This window comes from Rhinolophus sinicus, linkage group LG14, assembly GCF_036562045.2.
Source record: "Rhinolophus sinicus isolate RSC01 linkage group LG14, ASM3656204v1, whole genome shotgun sequence".
NCBI classification, from domain to species: domain Eukaryota; kingdom Metazoa; phylum Chordata; class Mammalia; order Chiroptera; family Rhinolophidae; genus Rhinolophus; species Rhinolophus sinicus.
In genome coordinates, this window is record NC_133763.1 from 7,702,738 (window position 1) to 7,722,978 (window position 20,241).

The 20,241-nt window shown below is 41.9% G+C and overlaps 1 protein-coding gene across 1 annotated transcript in view; it reads right to left on the reverse strand.

The window, feature by feature from the left end:
• CRISPLD1 (cysteine rich secretory protein LCCL domain containing 1) overlaps nucleotides 1–14,095 on the reverse strand; it is a 39,538-nt gene extending 25,443 nt beyond the window's left edge. Inside the window, exons 1-2 of the mRNA XM_019725209.2 lie at nucleotides 13,661–14,095; nucleotides 12,403–12,722 (exon numbers count right to left, since the gene is read on the reverse strand). Of these exons, the coding sequence (XP_019580768.1) occupies nucleotides 12,403–12,660 (258 nt within the window). The 5' untranslated portion in view covers nucleotides 12,661–12,722; nucleotides 13,661–14,095. The remainder of the gene's footprint in view (nucleotides 1–12,402; nucleotides 12,723–13,660) is intronic.
• Nucleotides 14,096–20,241: the final 6,146 nt, after the last annotated feature.

Below are 20,241 nucleotides of genomic sequence, written 5' to 3' on the forward strand. Positions count from 1 at the left end.
AGATCAATTTTTATAACAATGGACACGTGTACTTTAGTTTACTCATAGCCCATTAATTTGATCTGAAAGTCAAGCCCCAAAATAATACATGAAAGGAAAGATAAACTCTCATAATAAATTACTCTATAGTATTTACTTATGCATTAGTTTACAGTTTATATTTGAATATCAAAATAATAACTTGAGTTTTGAAAGTAAATACAGTATTAATTGCTTTTATCTATTGTACTTATGGGTACTTTTCTAATTTTCCAAAGGAAAAAAAGTTGGGTTAGCAAATGAAAAACTTCTTGGACAAATCAGTAAAAGAAAAAGTTTATGGACACATAGAAACTGAAACCTACAATTTAACACTATAACTTCATTTCAAACCAAAGGCTAATATAAAAAACATTAAAATGCATATGTTTACATACTTTAACAAAACTGCTATATTAAGTTGCTCATTGTTCCTATATTGAGAAATCTGTGTTAAGTTTTCACTAATAATTCCTGCCTCATGAATGATAAATTATGTTTCCAGTCATTGGAAGCTATGTTAACCATTTGGTTTCCTGCTTTCCCTGGCTGTGAGGAAGCTCAAAGCTAGTTTAATAACTAAAGCATTCTCAATCAGATTTTTAGGCATTCCTTAGCGATTATTCCTTAGGAATAATATGCCTCCTGGCTTTGTTTTCTTCAACAATTACATAATGACTAAGGTGATAGTTTAAAAAATATGGTTTTCAAAAGTCCTTAATTAAAAATCTGAGAAAGAATACTGTGTTAAATATTCTTCATTTGTTCCCACTTAGCCATTCTCAGCCCCTAAGTGCCACTCCCTTTGTCCCAAAAGGTTCAACTCTACATACTCAGTTACTTCAGGTTTTCTTAGCCCCTGGATTCCAATTCATTTTGGCCAATGGCACACACCAACAGGAAGTCAGAGAGTAGGAGGTGAATTTAAGTATGAATTCCCCGCTTTTGACCCCACTCATCGCCTCCAAGTAGAGGCGATCCTCAACTTAGGATGGGGTGACGTTCCCATAAACCCATTGTAAATGGGAAATAGCGTTGTCGAAAACGCATTTAATGCACGTCACCTACTGAACACCATCATGTACCCTCGCCCTCCTTAAACGTGCTCAGAACACTTCCATTAGCCTACGATCAGGCAGTTATCAGCATTTCATCTCAGGGGTAACTGCCTTCCTCTTCTAATCACCAGAAGCAGGAGACACAGCTGGGTGTTTTGTAGACATGATGGGATGTGAAAAGAGAACACACAATATCCAAAACACGCTGGCCACACAGTACACTGTAGAGTGCTGGCCGTTTACCCTGGTGACCGCCTGGCTGACTGGGAGCTGTGGCTGTCGCTGCCCAGCCTCATGAGAGAGTGTCGTACTGCATATCACTAGCCCGGGAAGTGTCAACATGCAGAATCTGAGGTATGGTTTCTCATGAACAGGTATCGGTTTCACACCATGGTGGTCAAACAATCTTAAACCAAACCATCCTGAGTCAGGGACTGTCTGTTCTCTGCCTCACCACAATGGTGACCAGGTCCTTTCACACAGCCCTACTGCCAGGCTCCAGTCCCCACCAGGCGGTGACACCACCATTCAAGCCTGGGCGCCTCCATCCTCATGGCTCCCCTTAGCCCTGCCCATACTCTACAGATGGACCTCTCAGGATTTTTTTTTTTCCTGTGGGACCCTTGTTACTATGGCATTTGCTTCCTGCTGAGAAATAATATTTGAGAATAAAAATATCTCACAGAATCTGTATTAGGAAACTGCCTAACATATTACCTGATACTTGTGAAATCTTAATAAATGTGCTTATTCACATGTTCCTTTAAGAATCTGAGTAACTTGCTGTGGGTCACATAGCCTTTTCGTGGAACTTTGCTGATATCATGTGACTAAGGGAGAAATGCAAAGTTTTGAGTGATTAAGAAATAAGATAATCACTGCCACCTAAAGTTCCAATGAAAAAGTAAATAATTGTCTTAGAATTTAAATTTAACACAATATTAATTATAAAACAAAGCTTACAGTTAATTATCCCTAGCTTTGCTTTGAATCTATTGACAATAAACTCTCTCATTTAAGATCTTTGTTCGCATCTAACTCTGCATGGGAGGGTTTAGACAAAAATCAGGTTATTCGTTAAGTGAGTCTTAAAGGAAGAGGAGAAATTAGAGAGAAAACAAGTAGGGCACGAGGCATTCTGACATCTGTAAATGCAGGTGGGCTTGGCAATATTCCTACAGCATAAAAAAAAAAATCCAAGGCGTACGGAATAATGGCACAGCTCTGCTTTTCATTTGTTTAGGTTGTACTCAGTGTTCACAAAAGTCTTGGTCAACTGACCTCTCAGCCACTTCTTTCTAGAAAGGAGTTCTGAAGCTCTCATTCCAGTTTCATTCCAAAGCCTCCTCTTGATCGGTTTGGTTTCCCTTCTCTGGACAACATCCGATCTGTTTCTTCGAGGGTTATCAGTTAACCCTTCGGTATTTCAGATATGGATTTGATATGCTTGAGCAAGTATAAGATACCATTTTATGTCTTCACTCCCAGCACCTTTATTGGATTGTCCCATTCAAGTGGTGACTTTGAATTGCTTGAGGTGCAACAACAACAAACGGAGAGTCTATGAGCAGTAATCCCTTGATTATTCCCGAGTCTTACCGACTCGCTCATTAGCCTACATAGTTGCCCCCTATATTTGCCCACTTTGAAATTCCACTTCATCCCTTCTCACTCGTGTGGCCTTTAGAGTTTATCCTGTCACGGACTGCACTGCATGGGTCCCTATCCAGTCGACCTGTGCCATTAGCTAATTTTGAGATTTCATTTCGCATTCCTGCTCCAGGTAGTCAAACATTAGGCCTTCAGGAATCTTACTGTTCAAGCTTCCCCATCCTTTTGGTTTCTAAGCACTTCTTGGAAGGAAGTGAAAAGGAGTTTCTGTTTCCCAGCACTAATAGTTACAGACACTACCTTATAAAAAGGAAGGTGAGTGTAGCAGTTGAGGAGGAAGGAAAAAACAAGAAAGAATCTGAATTCTAGTCAACTTTTCATGTCTCAACTTAGACCCGGCTTCCTCCAGGGAGCCTGAAGTCTTCTGCTCAAAGTGGGGTTCACGTCATCCAGAAGCTCGTTAGGGATGCAGACTACCAGGGCCCACCAAGACCTATTGAAGCAAAATGCAACAAGATTCCCAGGGGTTCAAATTCAAGTCAGGGTGGTGATCAACTAAAGTGTCCCTTATTTCTGGTTCCCAAATCCTACCTACCTGCTTTTCCATGAGAAACAATCACTATCCTTAATTTCCTGATGATTGGTTTCAAAATTTTCTTTGGTTAAAAACTTAAAACATAAAGTATGCACAGCCTACTACGTATATTGTGTCCATATTCATATTTTGTCTTTGAGGTTACCAATATAGAAAATGGGTTGTGTTACCCCATAAGTTATATGCAAATAGTTGACTGAATCACAGCTTGTTGATTCTGTTAACTAGTTAAAAGGGGGGAAAAAAAAAAAAGATTTCCCAGATCACAGTTCCAGGTTCTTATCTTTGGAAAGTTTAGTAACCCACTAACTCAAGTCACGTATTTGGGTCAGTTCCGTAATTTAATTTTTAGAGTTCCCTATCTCTATCTGTATCTAGCATTCAGTTTGCAATTTGAACCTCAAACACACTGTTCAGTCGGTATCTATTTCTGCACTTGATCTACATTATGTACTATCTGAATACTTTAAAAATTGAAACCCCACTCACATGCTTATAACCATCTGATCTCCATTGGCTGAGAAGAGTGGTGTGGCCAATGGCAACCCACAGAAGCCATCATTACTGTCAGTCCCCTTGTATTTTGGAAATACCTTGACATACTATAGTAAATCTCTTCCATATCTACTAGATTTTTTTAACTTAAAGCATTGTGAACAAAATGAACTTGAAGAACCTCAGAAACGGTTCATACATTTGACTCCACAAAGACCTTTATGCATGTCTCCAAAATGAGCATTTCGTAATGTGCTGTCCTCACACCCCTTCATTCCTGCCCTCTCCGTCTCAGCTGATGCTCTTGCTCCATACTTCGCTGGTTAAAGCAGAAGCATCCCCATGAAAATCTTCTCTTTTACTCATGAAATATACCCAGCCACCTCCTTCTGTACCTACAGCCTCAGTCTTTCCTGTTACAATAAATGAACTGACTCTGTAGTTATATTTTCTCCCTCCCACGCCAAGTGCTTTCTCAACTTGTTCATTCCCATCAACCTGCAAACATTCTCTTTAAAAACAAAACAATTCCCATATTCCCCTCTAACAATAGCTAGTTCTGTTTCTCCGATCTCCTTCACTGCAACATCACCTTGAGGAATTGAAGTTCCTTCTCCACTTCCTCACCTCCCATTCTCTTCTTACTTCCACAAGACTTCCGGTCGTACTCCACCGCTGAAATGGCTCTTCTACCAACTTCGCCAGCAGCCTCCGTTTTGATGTGACCACTGTAGCTTTTCTTCTTCATCTTACTCAGCCTCTCAGCAATACGGACGCACTGGCTTTGCCCTTGAACTCTCTTCTCCTGGATTCTGGGGCACTGGTCTACCCTGTCTTTTCCTCCAACCTTGCTGGCCACTTGTTCCCAGATTCCCTCGCCAGCTTTCCCTTTCTGCTCAACCTCTATATATTGCCGAGCCCCAGGGCTCAATCCAAGGCTTTCTGCCCTTGTCCTTCAAAATCTTCTCCTTGGCTGAGTTTGTTCCGTGAGGTAAGTTAAGATGGTTCCTAATAACAGCGACATGATTTCCACATTTTTATCTCAAGGCCCACCTCCCTGATGGCCACTAAACTCAGTTGGGGATGACCTGGCATCACAAACTAAGCTTGGCCAGAAAGGATTGCATGGTTTTATCCTTCCCTCCTCCTGTCAGTTTTTCCTGCAAATCTTTCAACTATCCACCAATGCGCTTAAGTAAAACCCTAAGAACAGCCCAGATTCTTCCTTATCCTTCACCTTCACATTGATGCTATCCACACAACCATCAACAATGCCATCAAAGCATACCCTGAAACGCCTCACCTCTCTCCATCTTTACCACTACCACCCGGGGCCCAGTCCCCACCATCTCTCACTCAGATATAGCGATGGCTTTCTCACTGTCTCTCTGCTTTCAGCGTTGGCCCTCTTTCAGACCACTCTTCATAACACAGAGTAATTTTATGAAACTGGGAGTAAGACCAAGTCAATCTCTTGCAAGAAATTTTCCAATGGCTTTCCATTTCACTTGGCAAATGGTAATGACCGAACAGGAACTGGGCCACTGTCCTGTCCTGCTCCTCATGCTGAAGTTCTCATCTTCTGTTGTTTATGGAGGGAGTGAGAGCAGACTGGCTTTTGGGAGGGGAGGATGGAGCATGGGGGAAAACAGGAGGCATCCTTGTCCTGGGAAGTGAAGAGGCAGAGGTTGGCTCCAAGTCCTCTAACGTCTTGGAGTTGGGTTAGCCAAATGGGTATCAAGTAACCGGGCAATTTCCAGCATCTCTAACCATTCTGGAAGTCACTATAAATTGAAAGATCCAGAATCTTCCCCATTGATATTTAAACCAGCATGGAAACTGCCACTGGTTTACAAAAAAGTGCAGTCAGGGTTTGGGTGGATTTAGGTCTTGGAAGAGATGCAGGAAGTCCCAGCCTACGGGCTGCCTGGCTGTCCAAGCCAACGCCATCCATCCTACAACAAGGCTTCCTTGAATTTTGATTGCTGTTGTGATTACAAAGGGGCTTTAGTGTGTATTCCTACTCTTGCCACCTCTCCCCACCTTAACGGCTCCCACCCCACCATCAACTGTTGGATGATTGCAATAGCCTTTCTCTCTGCTTACACCTTTGTCTCACCTAAAGTCTGTTCTCAACAAAGCCAGAATGGTTCTGAATAAGTGCAAGTAAGATCATGCTGTTCCTCTCCTCCAATGGCTTAAACATCTTCTTAGCACGCAGACTAAAATTGAGCCTTGACAGCAACCTGTATCCACCCTCCTCAGTTGACTCCCCAACCTCATTTCCTACATCACTTTGCATCTTCACTCTGTGTCAGCTACATGGGCCTCTCGCTGAACTTGGAGAGTCGGGGTCTTTCCCAACGATTCCAAGCAAGCAAGAATGTTTGTTGTGTACTGCTAGGCTCTCCATGGTGCCTGGCATATGGTAAACTCCTAACAACTGGGAAGAATAAATAACAGTAACAATTTCACAATTTTCTGGTGGTGGGTGTTCCATTCTCCTGTTAAAACTACCTCGTTTCTGTCTTGCTAAGATCCTAGATTTGCCGCTTACATTTAAGGAGGAATGTTTAATCACCCAGAACTCCAGGGTAATTACTAAATTCAATAGAACTGGATGGTAATGTCATTTTCTTCCAAAAAGAAAAATAGATTAATTTTAAAGTGTCAATGTCTTTTAAAAAAACAAACACCATTATCTAGTCCAGCTAAGATTTTGTAAACTTTTAAATTCTGTAGATCAAGATAATTAAAACATAACTTGATTGTACCTAAACCATATTATTAAAGTAAAATAAAAACACTTTAGGAAAATAAAATAAGTTATTTTAAATATATAATTAAAAATCTTAATAACTTTACATAATGATAATATTCTTTGAACCCAGATATTCCATGTACCCCTTAGTGCAATAGTTTTGAAATTTTTGAGACTTACCAGGTAAGTGTCAGTATACAGAAAGAAAACTATAATTTTAGGAATAAGGAGTTGCAATAAAACCTTAATCACAATGAATTCCTGCCACTTTTAGCAAGATAAGAAATGTGTAAACATTGAGCTTTGGGTAAATAAATGAGCGATCGGGCCATCGTTTTGTAATTTCGATTACTCTGTATATATGTCACTTGTGACAGATAATGTCAGAAAATATGGATGCATGAGAGTAAACAAGCTAAAGGACACTTTTTCAGGATTGGATTCAGGCTACAGACAATCAGAAATATGGCAAAACCCACATTAGCATCACCCTGCAAATGAGGTGGTCCTATGTCCAGTTTCTGGAATTATCTGCTGTACAGAAGCACAGAAGAGAAAAAGAAAAAGAAAAATTCTATTTCCAGTATTAAGCATGGCCTTAGAAAGAAGGTAAGTGACAAACTGGACCCAAGCCATCCCGGGCTGGAAGTACCACTGGTTGCCTGGCAAAAGGCGAGGCATCCAGCTGTATTTTGTTCTCCATTTGGAAAACTGTGCCAAGCTTCTGCCCATAGTCTCGCCCACATGTGAGGTGACAGTAAGCAGCCAGAGCCACCCACCCTCCCGCAGTGTCTGTCAGCAGTCTCTAAAAGACGTGGACATAGTTATAATGGTGGAAAATGGCTTATGTAATTGGTCCATGTGTCCTTTTTTGGTAAAGAGTCCTGGTTGCTAAAGCACAATCTAGATTTCGGTACACTTTGTATCACAGTGAACGATTTTTGATTTTAGTCAATCTATAATGTCTTTGAGGCTCTATGTTAAATATTTGTATCAAGAGGTAAATACCCATTAATTCATTTTATTACTTATTATGTAAATTCCAGAACATTTGAATATTTTCACTATTTTCTCAGGAACTCTATATTACAGAAGAATTTTTAGTATGTCATGAATATTTTTTTAAAATAGGGGGAAAATTCTGAATTATTTGAAACATTTATTCCTTCCTACCATTTATTTATTTAGTTATTTATTCCTTCCTCGTATTTGCAAATTCCACGTCAGTATCTCTGGTGTTGGTGATATCCTTCCTTCCAGAACTTTTATTATTTTAATTCCTCTTTCTCACCTGTCCTCTACATTTATCTCATATATAAATTTGCCTATTCATTCCTTTATTCAACACATATTTACTGAGCATTCAACAGTATTCCATCAACACATATTTACTGAGTACTTCTGTGCATGAGGCACAGGGTTATAAAGAGAAATAAGGTACGATCCTTCCTTACCCTCTAGGAATTCAAAATCTTGAAAAGGAAAATAGACGTAAACATTTCATTGGAACAAAATGTCAATACTGTAAACAGGGTTGACTAAAAATACTTTAGGAGCACAGAAGAAGGCAGGGGAGTGGGTGCACCCACCAGAAAAAGCTTTACAGAAAGATGTTAGCGCTTCGTCTTGAGTAAGAGTTTGTCAGGAGACAGGCGTTCGGGGCACAGAAGAAATGGAACGAATGAGGAGGCGCAGAAGCAGGGGCAGTGAGCAGTTCAGTTCACACACAGATTCAAATATACGCAAGGGAGTGGAAGGCAAGGGGCACTGGACTGGCCATGCTCCGTGGTGTAAGCTGATCAGAATGGGCTTTGAGCAGCAGCAGTTTGGTGCCACTGGCAAGCACCCCAGATTTGTTTGAGAGAAAGGAAAGATTTAGTAACAGTGAGGAAGGTGGGCTACAGTGGAAATAAAGTAGGAATAGATTGGTGTAGCCTGCTGTGGGGGGAAGCTGTGGTACCCATCTCGGGGTGAGATAATGAGCAGAGGTTAGGGTGCAATAGAAGAGATGGTCCAAAAGACATTTCAGAGACAGAATCTACAGAACTTGGCAAGTAATTGTGTATCTATATGCATGTGTGTATGTTATGTGGGAGAGGGTAGAGGGAATGAGAGCAAGGCAGGAAGTGAGGCTGTGCTCACCAGTTTTCTGATTTGTCTTTTCTTCCTTAGAAAACTGAGCCGACTTTGATGACATTCACTGAGAAAGAATCCAGGAACGGAAGTAGGACGACAGGCAAGAGTGGAGGGAAAAGGTAAGGCAGTTTGATTTCTTTGTAGACAGCCCAGGCTTGAAGTAACTGCAGAGTAATATTACACAGAGATGACCCGACAGCAGGAGGAAATTGAAAATGAAGCTCAAAGAGAATTGTAGGATAGAGTTAGACTATGGCGCCATCAATACATACTTGGTATTTAAAGTCAAAGGTGTGGATCCCGAAGGACGGGAGGAGGCCACAGGTGAAGGCTCAGGAAACAAAGTTTTAAGAAGGGACCAGGAAACAACATGTTGATGTAATAACCAGGACAAGGAAAGAACCAGGTGATGCGGTCTTAAAACCCACGGAAAGGAAAGGGGTGAAGAAAGAGAGTATGCTCAACAGCTCAAATGTGTTCTCTCCTTATAGCACGTGGGGTTCGTGTTCTTATACCGATTTCACCCACGATGAAGCAGTGCCCTGAGTGCTGACTGTCAGAGCTCATATACAAGGAAGCAGCAGAGACAAAAGGTGAACCAAAGGCAGTATTGTTCTCCTCAATCACCCATTGCCTCTTCAGCAACAGCCCCATTTGATGACCCCAAAGCTCCAGTTTCTCAATTTACCCTCCATTAAATGCACGTCATCTCTCGCCTTAGCATCACCGGTTTCTATAATCACCAACTCATTTCTCCCCATCCTGATTCTGCCACAGGTCTATGCTGTCATCAACCGAATCTGCCTCTAGTTCCCCACAACCAGCCAGCCACCACACATCTGTCTATTCCTCGTCCTCTAATTGAGATACGCCCCCTACTCTTTGCCACAATTCAGGGTCCTGACCACCTGCCAGGGACAACACAGACATCAAGGTCCCCACTGAGGGACTCTCGCCATTAGGCAGAGTCCCTCATCCCGTGCTCCCTGGGTACTATTCATACACGTACATGGAATTGCATTTTCTTTGCTTACTTGAAAATTTTCAAATATGTCTATTCTTTCTTCTCAACCTATAAGCTCTTCAAAGGAAGATGTAGCTTTCCAGAGTCACTTTTTAACCTTATTAATTGGATATAAGAGTGGGGAAAGGGATGTGATGTCACCAAACGTGCATGTGGCTTGGCTGCCATAGGTTCAACGACAAATAGACCAAAATAAGCACCAAATGTAAATAAGGAAATTGGCTATTCAAACTTTTAATGTAATATGATGTATGAGAGTATCAGTGGCCAAATGTGGTGGCACTTACCATCCAGCATTGCAGATTTTACAGGAAACAGCTCTTTAGCCAGCTTTTCATTTTGTTTTCTCAGAATAAATTCACTACAAATAACTATTTGAATAAACCACTTTCACAAGGTTGATCGACATCTGTACTTATATTATCATGGAATACATAAAACAACAGTATTTGGAATAAACTAGTATTGTTCTTTTAGACTTGCCCTTAAATATGTATTCTAGAAAATGTGTGCCAGCATTACAGCTGGGCATTGAACTCTGCAGCCCAAGGGAATGGCCAACACACCATTCCAGGGCTAACAGTATCTAAGGGCAACACAACATAAGCCCTGGCTGCTTTCTGAATCTCCATTTCAAGGATAGAATGAAACCAGTGAAACTAAACAGAAAGTCGTCTAAACACCCCAGACCAGACATCATACAATAGACAGTTATTTTCTTTGGAAGTCAGACCTAAACACGAGTCACAGAACTGTTCTTTCAGTATTTCCATGTTACTTAAAACACACAGAGATATTCTCAGATTTCTCTTGGTGGGTTTCAACTCCCAAGGTCTTCCTTATTTTAAATAAAAAAGGAACTGAATACCTATCCACGCGGAATAAGCATACAGTGGCCTACTTGGCAAGGCCCCATAATTGGCTCTTTCTGTTTGAAAGCTCACAAATGAAGAAGTCATAAAATTTTTTTTTTACTTTGGAACAAATGCTGTAAAATACACAGAAAGCAGAAATGGGAGCCATTACAGATGCCATTTCCTGCACAGAATTTTGAAAAGAGGTAACGATTTACTTAGATATTCCATTTAAACAATATTTGGAGACATTAAACTAGTTATATGTCTTATTAACATTTAACGAGACCTTGCATTATGCCTGAAAACGAGGTAAACTTTACATCCCATCCAACCCTCAGGACAGTCCTCAGAGGTGAGTATGCATACTGGACAGGAGGAGACTGAAGTGGAGACAAATTAGTAAGTTGCCCGAAGTCACATAGCTAATGGCTATCAGCGTCAGAATTCAAACTCAGACAGCCTGATTGCTGCGCCCCAATTCTGAATCTCTGATGAGTTCTCTTGAGTGCTACAGAGAACTCTTGAGTTCTCTGATGAGAATCTCTGATGAGTTCTCTTGAGTCACTTTCTTTAGAGTAAAATATTTTGCCAATAAAAGTTAAAATAATATAATGTCCTATTTTGCAATGGGTAATGTGAATTTTAAACTCCCACATGCCATGAAAGTTACCTAAACAGAGAATAACCTATCAAACCTAACGTAAATGCAGGAAAAAAGAAAAACCAGAATGCATAAAATTAACTGCACCCTGCAGTGTGTACAAGGAGAAATGCTATTCCCAATATTCATTAAATAAGTTTGTGATCACCAATAATTATTTATTATCAGTCTTTGCTAGTACACTTCTAATCATGCAAGTAGCACAAGAGATTTTTTTTGAAAATTTTTCTAAATATTTAGGGTATGAAGTAGTATATTAATGAGTTATATGTTAATACTCTTTAAAAAGTAATTTTGTTTCCCAAACTTGCTAATTTAATTTACTCTAAGAGTAAATATAAGGTTATTAAGGATACGTCACATATTTTTGTTAATCCTTTGCCCCAGCTTGCTGTCACACTTCAAAGTCCACAAATAAATCCAGAAGAGGGAAAAAAAAGCCAATGCCAAGTACTCCTTGACAAAGCAACCACAGAAATGTACCCTTTACAATATGTCATTCACAGAACCGTAAGGAACATTGCCCACTTGGAAAAAAAAAAGTATCTACAGCAATCAAGAAAGCTTCTTCAAATTATTGGTTCCTGATTTTTCAGATCTACCATTCATAAGAAGGTTCCATTAATTAGGAATTAGGAGTAGTTGTCCTACTACTGTGTTTCCCCAAAAATAAGACCTACCCCGAAAATAAGCCCCAGTCAAGATCTCAGCCAGACGGACGCACTTAGTACGTAATGACGATGTTCCAGAAGATGATGTGACTGTATTTGAATAAATGTAGATTGTTGTACATGAAAAAAATAAGACATCCCCTGAAAATAAGCCCTAATAGAGCAGAAATTAATATAAGACCCAGTCTTATTTTCAGGGAAACACGGTAAGTCCCTTATAAGCAAATACACCGGCTGTTCAGCATTTTCAGGTTCAGAATCTTCCTAGTAAGAGTAGAATTTAGAGCACTTAGTAGGAACACTGCATCGAAAGGAAGCTAGCTCTACTACTAAACCTAGAGCACTAATAAAAGAATATACAGAGGAAGATGCTCTCGAAGAAAATCTTTCTTTCTTTTTATTTCATACAAGACACATGGTAAAAGATGAAACAGTAGCATGAGGGAATTCAACCAGGCAGGCTGAAAGCATCAAAATACATTTCTTTGTACATACCATCAGAAAATGTTCCTTACCATATACTCCATATTAGATGCTGTCGGATACACCTGACTTCGTAATTTATTATGAAGGTCCAAGATACTCTGCATATCATTGTCTGTGATGGCCCTCTTCCCTCTTTGCTTGGCCGTCCACCACTCACCATCCTCATCCGTGTACTTTTCCAAAAGTTTCTCCAATAAAGTGGCATTAGGAACCACCATGGCTGGAATTGCTTTAGCCATGAATAGCATTGTGGTCACTCTCAGCCACTCAAGCGAGGTACACTTCATAATGAATGATCTCAGGATTTCCCCAGGAAAATCTCCAAGACAGCCTCTTCCACTCCTTTGGGCTATAACGACATGCAGTGTGATTAAGGTGAAAATCTGGACACGTATTAATTTTCTGAGAACAAAAGTAACACAAGTTACAAAGGGACTGTGCCAGCAAATGGACACTGCACTGTTGAAATACCTTATCTCCAACACGTTTTTCCTCCAGGGGACTTTTCACAACGTATTATTTCCACAAAATAGACTACTGTATTTTCCAAGATGATATATATGCATGAGGCCAAAACTAAATGGCAAAAGTAGCCCAACAGAGCCAAAGCTTGAAAATAATGTTTGAATTAAAGGTTTTACATGGCTGTAATTAAATACAGCTTGAAAGGGCACTGCCTACTTAGCCCGTTTTATATCAATCTAGAGGGCCACGTTTCTGTGTTTTAAGGTATTATTTTATCCCAGCGTATTTTCTCTCCAGTTCACAGACATTCAGAATGTCCGCCACATGCTGAAACGGAGGTGACCGTTTTAAAGAAGTACAAAACGTTATTCATACGAATATCCATGGGTACACCTAGAGGGCTTAGAGGACTAATGCGAATGGATGGTTCGGGTCAGTGGGGGAAGCCTCTTCTGCAGGCGCACGCCAAGAATTCATTATTTCCTGGAAAGTGTGCCTACCCTGTGGCCCGCACCGGAGAAAGCCGACAGCTCTCCCGCAACTTCAGAGCTTTTCGTGCCACGCGCCCCGGGCGCACACGGTTCTCTTAACCCCAGAGGAAAGCGCGCGCTGCGAGGAGGAGGAGGCGAAGCGCACAAAGTCACTTACAAGAACCCGCTCCCGGTAATTTCCATCGCCGCTGCCTTCCCAGGAGCCCACCCCTGGCGTCTGGTCCTTCTCTACAAGTTGGCTTTATTTAAAAGTGGCGGTGAAGACAAAGACGGTTGATAGTAAAAGGTGGGAGCTTGAGGACTCAGCGGTGAGTTTTAGAAACGGCCTTACCTCTCCAGTGTGAAGCTCCCTCGGAGAGCAGAGCCCAAGGAGACGCCGGCCTTCCTCCCCGCAGCCGTCCCACTCCACACACCACTGCACACAGACAGCCCCCTTCGGGAAGCACCGGGCACCGCGCGTCCTTGGGCGACCGCGCGCTGACTGCAGCGGGTCGCGAGCCTCGGCCTCCGCGGTTCCTTTTGGACCTGGACCAAAGAGCAGGAAAAGCGCTCCAAAGTTAGAGCCTGAAGTTGGGGTGGAAAGGGAGCAGCCTAGTTAGCTGGCCAGGGTGGGCTCCGCAGCGTCTCCGAACGCTATCTGCAAGGGCGATGGGCGGGGACAGAAGCAGAGCCCGCGGCGGCGGCTGGCGGCGACCTTGCGCTCCTGCTCGGTGCAGCCGCGGTGCAGAGCCAGGCGCCCAGCGCTTCCGCAGTTCGCTCCAGCTCCGGGGCATTTATTGCGGTCCTTGCGCGCGCACGTGACGTGAGCGCCCTCCTCGCCCACCCCCACCTCTCGCAGCCCTGGACGGATGCCCGCCAGAGAGAGGACCAGCCGCCCAGCTTCTTCCCTGGCCCAGCGAAGCCAGCACGCTTGGCCTCTGTGGGTGTGCTTTGGGATTCAGAGACCTGGCCGTTGGACCCTGTGGGAGGCGAGTGCGAGGAGGGCCCGACTCTTCCCGCCCCTCACAGCTCCCCTCCTCCTGGTTTCTTCATGACGAGATGCTAAAATGGCTTTAACAACTTTTACAGAAAAGGAGCTGCCCCAGAGAGCTTGCGGAGGCAGTGGGATGGTGTTCGCACCTTTGCTCTTGAAGGTGCAGAAGGGAAACTGGCGGGGCGGGGGCGGGGGGGGGATTCCTTCTGTTTCCAAGAGCCATTGCCTAGAATTGAGAAGTTGTTATTTTGGGCTCCTTTAAACCTTGATGGTGATCAGATGGGGGAAGGGGGCTTGTAGAATGATGGGTGATCTGTGACTCAGGATTGCCTGACCGTGGAGAGCCCCACTTCAATGGTAAAATATGTGGCATTCGCTTCCCAGGGTGACGACAGCACTTTTTCTTTTCCTGATAATGTAGACATTCATCCAGTTGCTATAAAGTGTACCCTCAATTAATGTATCGCAGCTACATGGATAGGAACTCAAAACGCAAACCCAGACTTGATAGCGAAATGAGCCACTGGGTTTCCTCGTTGTTCATGCTATAATCTGGAGTAGGAAAATTACTAATTTCAAATTCACAAAGGCTCACCCTACTGAGTGTGGTGTTGCTTCTCCAGGTACCTTTTTTTTTTAAATCAAGAAACATTTATTTAATTCATTTACCTTCACTTCCCTTCTGTAGTGAACTAAGACCTCAATTTTCTTTATCTCTAAATGCTAGAGTACAGAGCATATGATCCAACAAAGTAAAACCTTCTGAGAGTGGTAACTCCCAAATCATCCCAAGCTGCTGGCTGTCTCTTTCCACCATCCAACTACACTTTATCAAACCTAAAACTTCAGATCTAAGCCTCTGGTGAACACGAGAACTTGCTTCTTCTCAACATAGAGAAGACGGCAACGTCAAGTATCAGAGGGGCCCAGAGCTAAAAGGCTTTGGCTGCATGGGACTTTCATAGAAGGTGTAACTTCGCGGTTTCCTAGCAGCTTAAGCACAAAAAGACTATGAAGGCTTATACTTTACAAGTAATTATTTATAACTCTCATGCACAGGCTTCGGAAAACTGGCTTTCCCTCCAGAAAACTGACGGAAGACCCCAAAGTTCGTGGTAAAACAACTGTCATTTATCACAGCTGACAAAGAACATGCTTCTAGACTCTTGTAAAGTATCCTGAGTATCGAAAATAATTTAAAATAATAACATTGCTTGAAATAGTTTCAAAGACAATTTAGTTTGAGAAGAAGGAGATTAAGATGATAAAGAAATGAAATTAAATGCATTGACTCTTGAATATTCGTTTCCATTATAAACTCTGTATATATTGTATACACATTATACATCTAACAGGCTTACATTAAAGAAAATAAGATTTGGTTTTAAGGTTTAATTCCAAACCTTTCCTCAGGCACAAAAAAAAAAAAAAAGGTATATACGAAGTCGGACAATTAAGTTTGTGAACTTATTGCAACGATGTTGCTAACCTTTTTTGATATCAGAGGGATTACTCATTACGAATTTGTACCAACTGGAGAAACAGTTAACCAAGTTTACTATTTGGAAGTGCTGAAAAGGCTGCGTGAAAAAGACGAAAACGACCTGAACTTTTTGCCAACAATTCATGGCTCTTGCATCACGACAATGCACCAGCTCACATGGCACTGTCTGTGAGGGAGTTTTTAGCCAGTAAACAAATACCTATATTGGAACACTCTCCCTACTCACCTGATCTGGCCCCCAATGACTTCTTTCTCTACCCAAAGATAAAGGAAATATTGAAAGGAAGACATTTTGATGACATTCGGGATATCAGAGTAATACGACGACAGCTCTGATGGCCATTCCAGAAAAAGAGTTCCAAAATTGCTTTGAAGGGTGGACTAGGCGCTGGCGTCAGTGCATAGCTTCCCAAGGGGAGTACTTGGAAGGTGACTGTAGTGATATTCAGCAATGAGGTATGGAGCACTTTTTCTAGGATGAGTTTGCGAATTTAATTGTCCGAGCTCATACTCCTTGTCTCAGTGTTTCTATTGGCATCCAATTTGGTACTGCAGGTCATATTCTTCTATAAAAGAATGATTTAAATATTCATTACAGAGGGTGCCAAAAAAATGTATACATATTTTCAGAAAGGAAAAAACTGTATTAAAATTGTAATACTATCTACCGATAACAAAAGATGAATACAAGTCATGCTTGACTTCTGCAGTTAACAAGAGGTGCTCAAAGTGGTTACCATCAGCATTATTTTAATACAGTTTTTTTCCTTTCTTAAAATGTGTATGCATTTTTTGGCACCCTCTATATATTAAGCATTAATACTTCAATACCATATCTTATAACTGATTTAATATAGATAAAGGTTGGAAATGCCATTTTGAAGAGTAAGAAAACACAATATTCTCCAATACTCAGAGATGGTACTGTTCACATTTTTATTTGTTGAGAAATCTGTATGTAGACAGAAGGATAGTTCTCCACACAGAATTCATGTAAAAGTGGCACTTTGGTTTGTGGCTAAGGCGGTTACTTGTAAAGTCCTGGTTGTTTTTAGCATGACTGCTTTCTTGTGGCAGATACTGGTTAGTTGCCTAACCCACACCATCTTCCCACCCCTTTTCTACTGGGGCTTCACACAGGCTGTCAAACTGGCATCCCTAGGAGGTGATTGTTGGTTCAAAGCCAGTGACTTGTCTCATTAGGGAGACCACCTCAGGGATGATGTAGATGCCTGATCACTGCACTGTACACCTGAAGCTGAAGCTGAACAATAATGAATGTCAGGTATAATTTTATATATGTATATATATAGTTACAACTATATACATATAGTTACAAAAAGCAGAGTACAGCATTCAGAATAGAGACAGTGGAAATGTAATGGCTGTGTGCGATGTCAGAGGGGTAGTGGATGGGGGACGGGGGTTGTCACTGTGTGAGGGATACAAATGATAAATGCCTAACTATTGCATTGTTTTGTTTACCTGAAACTAAAAAAAAAAAAAAAAAAAAAAAAGCCAGTGATAGCAATCCATCCCCTCTACCAGTGACTGACTCAGCATTGGACGTGTCATGCTGCCCTGGCTACTGAAAACAAGTAATGAATTTGGGGATTAGGAGGAGGGTTGGTATGTGTATTCAGTTATGAGGAAAAGAGATGCAAAAGGAAAAAATGTCCCTTCAGGTGCTCATGGGTAAGTTTGTGACATTTAAAGATGCAGCTGTGATTGTGCAAAGAAAGGGACAAGCCTGAGAATGGAGACCTATCATCGTGACTGAGCAGAAAGACAGATTGAGCCTGAATTTGCCCGCCATTGACCAACCACTGAACACCTAACATCCATTTTTCTGGCTATGAGAGACACTAAGTGTATTGTTTAAGGCACAATCACTTGGGTATTCCGTTACCTGCCGCTCAAAACATCCTAACAGATACGCTTCTACACAGAGGATACTTTCCTGTGGCAATGTCATATTTTCTCCATGCTGCTTGTGCATACCTGGGAGCGATCTTTAAATACACCTGTACGTGTGTTTTCTATCCATGTACTTGCAAAAGTGGGTATGTATTCATTTCTAGGCACTTCATGTACTGTACAGCCTCGTGACCCCGAACCTCAATCTCAAGCCTAGGCACTGGCTGTTCTATCGCCAGCTTTTAGTAAGTCCATCCTCCATTGGGGAACGTAAAAATGGAATTTGGGTTGTGTTTGTGGAGGTGGAATCAATGTAGTGCAATGTTTCAAAGCGTGTAATTTTAAGTTAAGAGGTCCAGGTTAGTTTCATGACGTGTCACTAGTTGTGGGACCTTGATTATGCTACTTGGCCTCTATGACCCTGGATCCTTCCTTTTTAAAGAGAAGTAATAATAGTAGATATCTCACTTTGTCACTTTGTGTATTAAGACAAGTTAACACAAAAAAGCCCTTAAAACAAAGAGTACTCGATCAGAGTTAAATATTAATGTCTTAAGAACTGAAGTAGAAGCTTTCTAGTTGCTATTTTATAAACTTAATGTTTTTAATTACTGTGCAGTTTAAAAGTTTAATTTTTAAATAGAAGATAGAAGTAACTGGCTATATACATGATGAAAAAAACCATCTATAGTATTTCTGGCAATGCATAGTGGACTTTCCTCTCATAAGTGATACAGTATTCAATTCTACTTACCACAGGACACAGTTTCCATTTGTGGGGACAGAGGCAGGAGTGCAGTTTCCAGGCTCTCGGCCTCACATAGACAGGTGCTGGCTCAGGTAGTAAATGGCCATCAACTGTGACTGGATGGCCATCAGCTGTGGCTAGTTTGCCGTCAGCTGTAACCAGTGAGTCATTAGCCACTAATATAACCGCTGTGGCTACACTAACAGAAAAATGGGGGCTAGCAAGAAGATGGTGGCTGAGCTAGCAAGCATGGATTGCAGTTAGCACGGCGGATTGCAGCTAGCAAGTGAGGTTGGTTGGCAGAGAGAAGCAGACAGCAGGTTGCAGATGGTGTGGCTCCTGCTTCCTGTGTCTCCAACCCAGCTGCCAGTGAGACTATAGTGGTGTGACTCCCCTACCTATGGCTCCGTGGGTGTTCCTTTTTGGCCTCACCATATCCTGCATTCTTATGTGGGGAGTGGGACTAGAGACCCCACATGATACCCTGCATGACACCATTCTTAATCCAAAGCAGCCATCCATCTGGGCCTCAGGACCTGAAGATACAGTTGACACGTGAACAGTGCAGGCATTGGGGGCACCGACCCACACACAGTCCAACAGCCAAGGCTAACTTTTGACTCCCTCAAAACTTATCTACAGTCTGTCCGTTGCACCCGCTGCCTCAACCAACCGTGGATCGAAAACAGTATTTTTGACCCAGTAGTTCTGACCCAGGGCTGGGAATCCGACTGGGAATGTGGAAAAGCTGTTTTCAATCTGTCGTTGGCGGAAGCCCCGGATGCAAAAGCCCCGGATGCAAAAGGCCCGGATGTGAAGGGCCCACTGTCCTTATGGAGAAACACTGGCGTGTCAGTGGACCCGCACAGTTCAAACCCGTGTTGTTCAAGGGTCAGCTGTGTGTGCATGTGATATGTGGATACAAAAGCCACATGTGGTCTTTCTCTTGAGTGTACAGCTCCGTGGAATTTTACAAAGTTAACACACCTGTGTGAAAGCCACTCGGAACCCGAGAGAGAACACACCCACCTCCAGAAGCCTCCTTTGGGTCTCCCTCCAGGCAGCCTCTCCGAAGGTAAGAGTTCATCTTGCCTAAAATCGGTTCTCTTGTTTTTAATCTTGACTGAAATGGAACCATACAGTGGACAAGTCCACTGTCTGGCTTCTTTGGTGTTTTGTTTCTTTTATTGAATGTGTGTGAACGGTTCGTCCATGTTGTTATACATGGCAGTGATTCGTCCTTTTTCTTTGATGAACATACCAGTTTCTTGACCCGTTCTGTTGTTGACTAGTAGAGTTGTTTCCCGTTTAGGACTGTTTAAAATAATGCTACTGAGAGCATTCCTGTAACACGTCTTTTTGCACACCTATTTACACTTTTTGTTCTTTTATTGGCTATAGAGCTAGGAGTAGAACTCTGGGTCCTAACACATATATACTTATTGATTTGTAGGAATCTTATTCCTCTTCTGTCATTGCCTTTTCACTCTCTTAATCATGTCTCTTAATGAACAGAAGGTCCTGATTTTTCAGTCTTTTTCTGTGTGGTTAGTGATGTGTGTGTGTGGCCTGTTGGAGAAATATTTCCCTACCCCAAAGTCATGAAGAAAAATCGGCGTTATCTTCTAGCTTTTATTTATTTATTTATTTTACATTTTGCAATCAGGTCTTTGATTCAGCTGGAAGGGATTTTTGTGTTATGTTATGACAAGGGAGTGAGTGAATTTTTGAAGAAAAGATCGCAATGATTATATTAAGAGCCTGCAGTTC